This window comes from Parasteatoda tepidariorum, chromosome 5 (genome assembly GCF_043381705.1).
Source record: "Parasteatoda tepidariorum isolate YZ-2023 chromosome 5, CAS_Ptep_4.0, whole genome shotgun sequence".
NCBI classification, from domain to species: Eukaryota; Metazoa; Arthropoda; class Arachnida; order Araneae; family Theridiidae; genus Parasteatoda; species Parasteatoda tepidariorum.
The window spans coordinates 80454939-80467764 of NC_092208.1; the positions used below are offsets into that span (position 1 = coordinate 80454939).

Sequence of the window (12826 nt, forward strand, 5' to 3'; positions counted from 1 at the left end):
TTGGCTGGCCAAGAAGTTGGCGTTCAAAAATTGATCCTAAAGCTGTGTTTTTTTATTGTGCCAATCATGTATTGAATCTCGTGATCAACGGCCTAAACTATGTCAAGGAAGTACAGAATACTATAGGAACAACGAAGGAAGTTATTAGCCTCGAGAAAGTACTTTCAGAGAAAGTACCCTGAAACGAAAAGAAATTCCTAACATCCCTTTACTCTGTGAAACACGCTGGTCAGTACAAGAGTACCAGACGATTTTCTAAAAAGTTCGTTACAATTATAAAAGCTTTAGAGGGCCTTACCAAAAAAGTGGCAAACAAAAACACCAAAGTGAAAGCTAATATACCTTTAACAGTTGCTGCAATGCCAACATACATTGTATCACCTTTTGTTATTGCTACTTATTCTGCCAAACTTGAACCTGTGTGCAATCAGTTACAAAAAGTAAGAACAGATCTAAAAGAAGTAACTGATTATGTTTTTTTTTTGTGCTCTTTAACATTGTCTACCTTAGTTTGCAACTGATTATGTAGTTTAATTGATAGATGTGCTACAAATTCATCGAAACAATGCTTCTGAAGAGTGTACTGCAATTTTCACCAAAGCAGAATACATTTGCAAAGAATTAAGCATTGAAATTAATCGACATTGAGTGGCATCTAGACAAGTTTAGAGATTGAATGAGCCTTCTGAAAAAGCAGAAGAATTTTTCAGGTGATTTTTTATTCCTTATTTGGACTCCATTATATCTTCGTTGAAAGACCGCTTTTCTTCTACACAAAGAAAAGCATTTTCACTCTTACAACTTCACCCGAATGCGATGAATAAACTGGACAAAGCGTCATATCTTGAAGTTTTAGAACATATATATACTATGTATAAAGATCTTCTCTCACCGAATTTCATCACTGAGGCTACAACATGGTACGAAATGTGGAGGAATAGAGAAAATTCTTATGAATTCCTCGAATACATCGATTCAGTTATTGAGGACATACTGCTTTATCCAGATGTAGCAGAGGCAATCAAAATTGGCCTAACTCTTCCAGCTACGACATGCACTATTGAACGCAATGCGGCACATCAAAACATGGAATCGGTCTACAATGTCTCACAAGAGATAAAATAGTTTGTGCATGCTTAGTGTGCATAAGAAAAGAATCAAAGATGACTCAGAATTCATTGAAAAAGTATAAACAGATTTCGACAGCAAACAAGACGATTACAATTCTTATTCGATTAAACAATTTCTTAATTGTTATGTATCAATAATTACTTAATTATTTGTTTTTGAATAAAAATATTTTTAATAAAAAAAAATTATTATGACTAAACTGTTTTTCTGTATCTCTTTCATTGTTTAAAAAGAAAGGCAGGGGGGTGCAAGTGCACCCGCTTGCACCCACCTGCCGGCACCATTAATTATGTGTATTTAAAATATTAATGTATTGATTAAAAATATTAATTTAAAAAATTTTACTATGTTAAAATTGTTCTCAGTTGATAAAATACTCATTTAAAATAATTCCACTCATTTAAAATAATTCATAATTAAATCTTTTTGATTACCAATGCATTTTTTTAGAAATTTTAGATAATAATTTTGTTTTCAATTTAATTTTTCTAAAAAAAAAAAAAAGAACAATATCATTTAACAATAAAATAACAAGAACAGATTTTTAACCTAAAATTATAATATTAGCGACCCAAAACACAGAATACTTTACAACTATCAAAGTGTAAAAAAAAAAAAAACTTTGCAATACGTGAAAATGTGTCATTTTTTTAAATAAATCTTTTCGTATTTTCAGCTCAAATAGTAAAATAGCTTTCAAGTTATCTAATTTATCAAATATTTTAAAATTGCTTAAAATTAATTATTGATTTGAAAATGCAAATTCAGTAATTTGAGAAGAAGAAAAAATAACATTTAAAAATTGCTAGGTTCATTTCATAAATTATAATTAACTACTTAATTAGTTATGTAAAAATTAAATCTGTATTAAAAATATCTATTGAGAAATACTGTTAGCATGTTATCGAGAAAAAAAATTTAAGTATTGTTTTGTATGTTGCTAAGTATTCATCCTTTACAGCATTTTGATGTGAAAATTAACATGCTACCTGTTAATCTAAGTGATTTGTAGTATAATACAATATGTGATTTGATTGATATATTTTTAAAGTTCTTTATATAATTATAAAATAAAGTACTACTATGTGTTAAAATTTAAAAGGAACTTCAGTTTTTTTTTTTTTTAATCTTAATAAATTGATTAAATTTGTTTCAATTGATTTAAAAATAATTTATTAAATAATTTGGAAATTAATATTATTACTTAAACTTAATCATAGTCATAAATTATTTATAATTTATATTTAATATTAGATATTTCTTTTTCTTAAAAAAAAAAAGAGTTTCTTCCATTTAATCCGCATGGGTTGAAACTTATTTATTCACGGGCATAATTTTCTACAACGTATTTTTCCACTGAAATTTGCCAATGGGAAATATATATACATTAACCAACCCATGTTGGTATTCGAACCTGGTCATAGAGTTGTGGTGGCTCTATCCCCTGAGCCACCACAACTCTATAGACATCTATTAGTCTTAATATTTTATAATTATACATTTATTAATTAGCAGGCCTCATTTTTTTCCCTTTTTTACAAAATTTGTGGTCAGCACAATCAAAGTTCGGAACTGCTAGTCTATAGCAATCGAAAAACATTTCTAATGGTATCTTTGTATAGAAAAAAGTCCTGACATGAAAGCAGATACGATTTACAAAGTTAACCCCTTGACGCACAGATTTTTTGGGGAAAAAACCAGCCAATAAAAATACATCTTTTTATGTAAAAAAATTTATTCAACTCCTGGTTCAACTTTTCTTTTAGTGGTCAATTTTGATATACTGCGCTTTTGTTCCATGGAAAAAGGCTATATTTTATTCTTCACTAAATGAGTGTTATAGCTTACAATCCTATGTAAATGATACATATCAATAAAACAATTTTTTTCCTTAGCTTTCACATTATTATTTTCAATTCTCAATTATATTCAAGTGTGAAAAATTACAGCAGCATAAAATACAACACCGCTCGAATTATCTCGAGTGTGCACAATTTGATCTGTTTAGAGCGCTCAAATTAACTCGAGCGCACAAGTTAGGGGTTAAGGAAGAAAATGCTACATATTTTAAACATACCGCTTGATTGATCTACTTACTTCTTCATTATTTAAAGAATCTTTCATATCTTCAATCATTGGACTATTTACAATTTTATCTGGGGACTCACATTCACTTTGGAGGTAATTTTTTTCTCCCATAGTGGAATAAGACGATTCTCCTGATTGGTTGTAATGAACTGGCTTCTCAAGGGGCAAAGGTACAGTTTGTGAAGAATCTCCTATGTCAACAGAACCATCAAAATTAGAATTCTGCACTGGCTCTCCGTTGGTGACGCAATCCATCTTGATAGAGGTTTTTTGTTTAATATTTACACAATCATTGCTATAGGTCAAAGACATATGACTAGACGTATGAATGCTGAGCTCACTGAAACTAGACATAGATGAGCAGTCTCCTTCAATATCATACACTTTAAGAACATCTTCAGGTGCATCACTGTATGCATCATTGCACACTTTATCCAAATTTGGTACATGATCAACTGACTGCTTATCATCTTCAGGTGGAGGAAATTTAAATACTTGCTGCCTATTTTTATGGATAAATGGTGACATAGCTTCCCCAGGAGAATCAGGTAGCTCGCTAGGCGATATAATACCACTTGGCAGATTGCTGAAAAATGTAAAATAATTTTAAAAATCTATTTATTAGGGGGCTGTTTAAATATTATGCAAGCATATTTTTGGCAATTCAGGACTCCCCCTTCTCCCTTATCAGCAAAGATAAGCAAAACACAAACCCCTTCCCTCATTTACATACATTACAACAGCCCTTTCCCCCAGTTTTTACTTTAACTTTCACTTTTACTGAAGTAATCTTATTTTTAGATTAAATTCAAATAAGAAATGCAACTTTGCATAAAACAAAATTAACGTCTTAATTCATTTTATAATTCTTATTATTTACCAGTCTTTTCTATTTTTCTTTCATGTTCAAAATTCTTGATCTCTAAAATTCTTCAAAGAAATTTTTTTCCAAAATTTTCTTTCACGAACTTCAACTTTCATTCCAAATTTGAAACTTTTCCATAGGAAAATTTTTTTGTTAAATTTTTTATTTTACTTTTTAAAAAAAAATGGGATTTTATAGTTTTATATAAATTTTTTACAAGCTCCTTCCCTTTTGGTAACAAAAGTAAGCAAATCACAAACGTCCCCTCCCCCTCCTTAGGTGCTTACGGAATATTTGAAGAGCCCTTATCAACTACTGAAAATATGAATGCGTTAAATTCCTTCAAATATATGCTAGACTTATATCAGTTAAAAAATATCAGAAATACTGAAATATTATTGGGAAATTGATATTATGTACACAAACTACTTATAGAAGTAAGAATTTTGAGAAAAAAGTCTTAACATATTCGAAATTTTTGAAACCAAATGGAAATTTGTTCCAATGTCTTTCCTTTAATTACTCGAATTTATTATTTTTTTAAAAATAAAAACATATTACATTACGTAAAAAATCATATTTTATACATTAATAAGGAATGTTTGTTTAAATTATTGACATTTGATTTTTGAATCATTGCAATTTGATCAGAGTGCTACAATTAAACTTTGCATTCTGAATAACATTGAACTGATAAACATTGCATTCATGAATATAGTAAATGGAATGTGGGGGAATATTGCAGCCACAACCCTGTTAATAATAAAATCCTAATTTTTTGTCCATTTTGGAGTACTTTATTAATCGAAAAAAATTTCTTTCTTTCTTTAAAAAGTTGTTATTTTTGTGATATTTTTAGATACATTTCTTTTTATTCTTTTAAAGTTAGTTAAAAAGTTAAAGTTCAGTGCGCAGTATCATTTCTTTCTTGATGCTGATGCATTGCTGCATAAAGTTTTAACATGAAATACCGAAAACAATCTGTCAAGGTTCCACACCTTCAATCCTTTTTTTCCATCTCAAATAATTATGTAAATTTAAAAGAACTATTATGTAAGTCCCTTGTTTTTAAATATATACCCCTTCATTTAGTCCTGCTTGTCTTCATTGAGGCCTCTAGTAATCTTAGGAGTTGCCTACCATTAAATACTCATGAATACATACGAAAATAAGACAAAAACAATCCGAATTAAGCACAAATAAAAAGTACAGAAATGGACATATGGTAATTTCAGTTCTATAAATAATAATCTAGTACCATCAAACAACAAAATGATTTTGTGTTTAGACACTTATTAAGGTTCTTGTTCACAAAACCAAAACTATACCATTTCTGTACTTTTATTTGTGCTTTATATGTGCAGTTTCTCTTTATTCTAAAATGCAGAAATACCTAATCCAATTTTTTGGACATCTGTATGTGGTTTGCATTTATTAAAAACTTTTTTTTTTCTTACCTTTAAAATATCTTAGGAATCAAAATTTAGCCTTATTTAGGAAGTTTAAACCAAATGAAGTTAGAAATAAAAGTTTCTACTACACATTTACAAGTAATTTTTTTAAAAAAAAAAAAAAAAAAGAAGAAAACATAAAAAGTTAGAGTTTTGAGCATTTTTTTTCATTAAAATTTGCTATTACAAAGCTGATTGTATTAGTGTTCTTTTTTTCCAGGCAATTATTCAGTTATGTGTAAAATAATGAAATAGATTAAACAAGCAGAATGGATTACGGACCTTGCTACTTTTCTTCATAGAAAATTAGTTTTTCCTGGTTTTCCTTGTATCAAATTAGGTAGCACATTGAAGGAAATTTTTCCATACAAATTTTCAAGGGTATTTAACCTTACACACATTATAATATAGAACAAATTGAATTACATTGTGGGAAATAAGTTTTTGCAATAAGCATCAACTTGCTAAAAGTTTTTAAAAAAACTACTGAAAAGGTTTACAGTAATGCTGAAATCAGCAATAATGCGCATAAGTTGTATTTAAAAAAAAAAGGATAAAAATTCAGTACATTTAAAATTTAAGAGTACATTTAAAATTTAAAATTTAATTATTATATAAAAAAATAAAAATGCTAACAGGTTGATGCTTGAAAAAAAATAATAATCAAATATAGGAAAAACATAGCTGCTCTCTATATTACTGAATAAATATTCAAAATTGATGATAATTTATATAGATGAATGTAGAATAATTTAAATAAATGAGAAACTAACTTGTAGATTTTAAGAGAGAAAAAAAAACCTACAATATTTTTTTTTTCTGTTCACTAAAAATACTTTTTAAATTCCTTCTCCAAATTATCAAGGCAATAATTAAAGACACCCAAAACACTATAATTGAAAATTCCACGATTGGTATACAATCTCATCATTTAATAATACTGTCAAATGATAGAGTGAATACTGTTTGATAAGCAAGCAATAAAAACACATTAATGAAAAATTAATTACATATAAAATATATTTCAGGCACCTATTGCCTTTAAATAAGGTTTGGCAGCAAATTAATTTTTACCTTAAAGGATTAAGGCAATTATTCTAATAAATAATTTCTTAAAAAATAATAATTAAAATTAAATTAATTTAAAATACACATAAAAATAACATTATTAATATATTATTTATATAATAAATATATTATTTATATAATAAATATATTAAATTATATTTCATGAAATGTATTAAACTGTACTTTGTGAAATACATGAAACTATATTTCATGGTAAAACAGAATTAGAAAAGAACAAAAAAAATTAAATTTCATTAAATGTGAATAAAGGTTGTGTGCACATACCTGAAGATGCTAACTGAACTTCTGTCATCTATAATAGAATGTTGTTCGGAACTATTTAATGAACCAACTGAACTAGATCTAGAAAACATTAGGGGTGAAGGTAACTCAGATGATACTTCTTCGGCTGCAAACGATTGTAAAGTATCCTCTAAAATTAAAAACAAGCAATGTATCTGATTATTACTTCTGATTGTATCTCATTCATTAAAAACAAGATTTTAATTATTTTGTAACTGGTACACTAAAAAAAATGTATCATTGTTTTATATACGGCAATAAAAAATTTTATAATGTATAAATTATAAAGAAAAAAATCACTTTTGGAACAAAAATAATTATCAATCTTTTTAAATATTTTTAATCGGCTCTTTGTTTTTTTTGTTTACATTTTACTTGAAGATCATCTACAGCATATTTCTCAACTTGATTTACTCAAAGGATTTGTAAAATATTTCAGTCTCTTATTGCCGACTGGTAAGATTAGTAATTTAGCCAGACTGTTTTTGTTCATTCACATATTCTTTACAATGAAAAGTATTTTAAACCTAAACCTACTTAAATATAAATAAAATTTATCTTAATTTTAATACAAATATTAATTTACAGACAGGTGGTTGATAAACAATGATTATTTAAGAAACACAATAAAAAAAAAGGCAGGCAGAATATTACCAAATTTAGAATTTAATATGCATGTTTGCAACTAGTTGTACTTTTTCAACTTTTTTAGAACAGTAGGTTTACATTTTTTGTTGCACAGTGTGATTTTAAAACATCTGTAATTTTTATATTATTTTAAAACAAGTGATTTTTAACCCTGATTATAAGCTTAGTTGTTATCTCATAATTCATAGTATTTTTAAGATTACATTAATAAATTATAAAGTATATAATTATATTATTTATTTTTCCTTTTTGAAAGATGTAGAATAAATTAATTTTTTTTAATTTTTTGTGTGTTATAGTTTTTGCTATTTTCTTAACAGTTTAGCATTTTCATATCAAACTACACTTCAATATGTTTTGGATAGCTTACAATGGAAATGTTAAAATCAACTAATTTTAATTAAGTTTTTTTTTCCTCTTTAATCAAATGTCTTTCAAAGACATAAATTCACATTTAATAATAGTCTGATTAATAAGCTGTTGAATTTTTAACAAAGACTATTTTTTTTTTACTTCTGAATCTTTTATAATATTGCTAAAAAAATTAAATTTCTACAAAATCTAATATGATCAATTGAGAGAAACATTTTGCACAAGGCAGAAAATTAATGGCTTATTTACTACTGTATTCAGGAGTTTAACGCAAGGGTTTTTTTTTTTTTTTTTTTTTTGCCAATTATGCAGTTTTTAATTAATTGTAAACTCTTTTATTTACTACAAAATTTAGATATTTCTGTATTTTTTCGTGCAATGAAATTGTTTTTCAGTCTTTCAAAGTTAATTAAAAAGTAAAGATTTAGTGTGTTGAATCGTTTCTTGTTGCTGAAGCACTACTGCAGGCATATTTGAAATTAAATTCCAAAGCAACCAGCGATCCACTTTTTTCATCCCAGATAACACCATAAATTCAAACAAACTGATACTGATGATAAATCAGATACTTTTTGGTTAACTGGTCGAAAGTGAAAAGTAGCCAAAAAATGTAGACCACCACCGTTTTTTTTTTTTTTTTTTTTTTTTTTTTTTTTTTTTTTTTTTTTTTTTTNATATTATACAAAAGAGTAAAAAAAAAAAAAAAGAAAATAGACAAATTTCCTTCTATCATAAATCCTTAGCATTTAAATCTACACAAATTTTCACATAAGAAATTTAAATCAAAATATTGTAATAGCAAAACATTAAATAAATTGACTAATTTTAATGTGTGCCTAAAGATACATAACTTGTAAAAGTCAATTGCATAATTGTTTACAGCGTAAAATAAGGCTCACATTCATTTTAAACTTAAAATAACAAACTATCCATTAATAAAAAAAAATTTCATACAATTTGAAATTAGTTTTATTTAGCATACCTATGTCAACTTCATTATTTTTATTCTCTTCAACAACAGATTCCTCATTCTCTTTTACCATATCTTGTTCTTTTGAACTATCTGGAGAAGTTTTGGAGTTTTCTGAAAGACTGAATCTATCCTTCAAATCTAAGGATTTTCTTCGTAAACCACCTTCGAAAGAAGAACAGTCTCTAATATCGCACATAGACGAGGACGATGATATTAACAAAGGAGTTCCTTCAATGCAATAAACTCTCACATCGTCTTCACAAGGTTGTTTGGAACCAATGGGTTCTGAACTAACGGATGCAGTTGTAGAACGATGCCTTTTTTTCCCAACTGTTTTACATCCAGAGTTTAAATCAGAATACCTTTTACTGAAATCGATTGGTTGATCATCTACTGCAGTATCCAAATCATCTTCTACCAGGTAATAAACGTACAATGGTTCTGAAACAGATGTGTTCTCTGGGCTCAGCATACTAAAACAAATTACCTGCTTAAAGATAAAAGAAAAAAAATTGAGAAAATTAATTTAAAACCATAAGGTTTCTTTTGTATAGGTAATATAAAGATAGTTAGCATGCAGGGAGGACAAACTTAAATAAGATGGAAAGACTTAGATAAGATTTTCTGCTAGCAATTTATTAACTCTTTTAACTAATTTCAACACTTTTTTAGCCATCTAATTTCAACAAAATTTGTTCAAAAAACCTCTTTTTTTAAAATTTCTTCAAACTCTATATTGATTATTATAGATAACAGCACATACTTCTTTTAAATTTAACTGCTTTTTGATGATATATAAAACTACTTGACTGTATCAGTACCTTGTTTTACTTTATGCTTGGCTTTCTTAGTATATCTGAAATTTAAGTCTCTCAGTCAGTAAATATTTAATAAATATCTTTATAATCACTACTATTCATTCAATCACTACTATTCATTAATATACAATGAATAATGCTATAAAATTAAGACAATGGAAATTTTTTTCCGCTGAACAGCATTCATATGTTTATATACATAATGCATATGAGGGAGGGTATAATTAGAAATCTTTACCAATAATTGAAAATCTCTAAAAGTCCTTACCAATATTTCAGGGAAATGAAGAAAGTTTTTATTAATCTTCATTATTTCACTTGTGATTTATTAAAAAAAAATTAAATAAAGAAATATTATTTTTGCAGAATATAGTCATTCCACTAAGAAATTAGGTGAACAAAATATATAAAAATTGGATAGTATTCATTTATTTTTAAATAGAACATTACTAATCCTTTTACGCTTATTAATGGTAAGTTAGAACATAACAATTTGGATTTCAAAAATAGTACCAAATAATTCCATAATATAATGGTTTGTACCAACTTTTGATTTAATGATCAAATCTTCAAATTCTAATGGTTTGAAGGGGTAACCTCAAATATGCTAATTAATCAATGCAGACGATATTTTAAGTTACAAAATCAGAATCAAAAACACACTTTATAAATATACAGTACGACCTCGAAAATCCGGACTTCTGAAATCCGGAAATCTCTAAAATCCAGACTCATACGTCTAGTTCCTCAGAAATTTTTTTTTAAAAAATCGCTTAAAATAAAAATTTTAATGCAAAATCACCACAACTCTTCTCCAACAATGAAGCAGTAGATGAAGAGGTAGAGGTGGGGTGTGAATGAAAGCTCATAGCTGATAAGGAAATTCCAGTCATTCTTATCAGTTCTGTATAGATAACAAAGAATATAAAAGAGAATTCCCCTCCTCCAGAAGGGGAATCCCCTCAGAAGAAGGAATTCTTTCATCTCCTTGTTTTCCCCCCTTGTGATGAAAGAAAACTGGTTCTTTCTTAACCTTGAAGCTTAGGAGGTGGGGACAAGTTCTTTCATCCCCCAACAAAAAAAGGATTAGTATCAGCTGGTACAGTCTAGTCTAGAAGCATCTCTTTCGGTTATAAGTTGAAATTCAGCTCGCGTTTTAAGCCTATATTTTAATTGCTAATATTATGTTATCTAAACGATCGATTGCGGTGGGAAAATGACGAAAGTTTGATTTTTAATGTCTTTTATTTATTGTTTAAAGAGTATATTTATGTTTAAATAGACGTCGGAGGTCTACACACGCGTGATTAATCGCGAAATCGGCTTGGCGAATTCAAAACTTCGATAATTCTATCAATTCAAGTAAGGTATCTAAAATCCGGAAATCCGAACCTTCCAAACCCCCCAGCAGTCCGGATTTTCGAGGTTGCACTGTACTTTTTTTAGACGGATTCGGATTTCTGACCCCCCAAATATAGGGGGTAGCCGTAATTTGGGGAATATGGTCCCCATAGTTTGGTCAAGAGAGTGGTCTAAAGCTTGGATCCTTTAATGTTAATTTTACTTTTTGCATATTTCACCATATCTCGAGAACTTTTTAAGTGAATTGAAAAGTTTTTGCACTAAAAAAAATCATTTATCCAAAGATAAAACTATGCAAAAAATAAATTTTAATACATATTTATTATTATTTTATTTAATAATGGTCGAAAAATTGTCGAATTTTACATGGCAAAATATAAAATTTAAGCAAAATCAGTTAAATAGTTTCTGAGAAATCGAATTTTAAATATAAGACTTCTTTAAAATTCTATTTCTCAGGAACAATACAACCGATTTCACTCAAATTTTATATTTTGCTATGTAAAATATACATAACATGTAAAAAAATGTTATACTTTACAATTCAAAATTGTTCGATAACTATTAAATAAAATAACAAATATTTTATTTTTGCATAGAAATATTTTTGGATAAACTGTATAAACATTCGCGAGATAGAAATACGCAAAAAGTAAAAATTAACATTAAGAAGTCCAAACTTTGGACAGCTCTCCTCACCCAACTATGGGGATCATATTTCCATTTTTCCAAGTTTGTGGCCACTCCCTATGCTTTAGGAGTCAAAAACCCAAATCTGCTGTAAAAAAGCTATGTTTATTCAGAGAAAGTACGTTTTTGTATCTCATTTCATTATTTAAAATATTGGCTGCACTAATTAATTAACATATTTGAGGTCACCCTCTAGAACCATTAAGAATGAGAAGATCCGATCCTTAGATCAAAAACCATTCAAGGCGGTCCATTTTCTGCTTTGTGCACTGTACCTATGAAAATAATAAAAATAGAAACACTACATATAACAAAACTATTTTTACTTTAAGCACAGAAACTAACCATTTAATATAATCAATAAAAATAAATTTAGTTTTAAAAATTGATATTTATAGAAAATAAATATTATGCACTACAAAATTACTTATACTCTTTTTAGAGGAGAACTTCCTCACAGCGCAACTCTTAAGTTATCCTCTCATAATTATTTCGATTTTTCTTTTCAACTTATAAAATTTAAATGGCTAACAGTGGGTTAACCTGAACTCACTTTTTCTATTTTTTTAAATAAATTGAAGGGTGAAAGAGAATTTGCCGTCAAGGGTTTCTCCCGTGATATAGCGTCCTCTTAAATATAAAATTAATTCATCATTCAGTTTCCTACAATTATCAAGCGCCTAAACTTATCAAGACAAATACTGCTTAATAAAGTTTTTTTAACATGGAAATATGACTGTAATTAAAACTGAACTAGTTGGATGGTAAAGAACTGACTGTTAAATAAACTATAATTAGTCCATTTAATAGTAGATACATGAACTAATCGGTTCACTGTTATTGGAAAAGTTTAGACATTATTGTACTAAATAATAAACTGACTATATTAAACATACCTGCCCTTCAACACTTTAATCACATAAGATTCAATAAAACATTTTAATTATTAAGCAAACATTAATGAACGCCCTGAACTTAAAACTTGTAAGAGGCTTGAAAAACTTGTTTATATTGATTATATTGATAGTTTAATATGAATGCGTTTATACTCGATTGA

At 27.7% G+C, this 12826-nt stretch overlaps 1 protein-coding gene across 5 annotated transcripts in view; it reads right to left on the reverse strand.

Annotated features, from left to right (window-relative positions):
• The window catches only part of LOC107446061 (putative leucine-rich repeat-containing protein DDB_G0290503), a 42869-nt gene extending 30044 nt beyond the window's left edge, over positions 1-12825 (reverse strand). For 3 of the 5 annotated variants that reach the window (XM_071180678.1, XM_071180680.1, XM_043053941.2), the window contains exons 1-4: positions 12666-12825; positions 8909-9389; positions 6889-7036; positions 3229-3805 (exon numbers count right to left, since the gene is read on the reverse strand). In XM_071180678.1, coding sequence (XP_071036779.1) covers positions 3229-3805; positions 6889-7036; positions 8909-9371 — 1188 coding nt within the window. In that variant the 5' untranslated portion in view covers positions 9372-9389; positions 12666-12825. The remainder of the gene's footprint in view (positions 1-3228; positions 3806-6888; positions 7037-8908; positions 9390-12665) is intronic. The other 2 variants (XM_071180679.1, XM_043053942.2) reach the window with 1 other exon arrangement.
• Between the last annotated feature and the right edge of the window lies 1 nt (position 12826).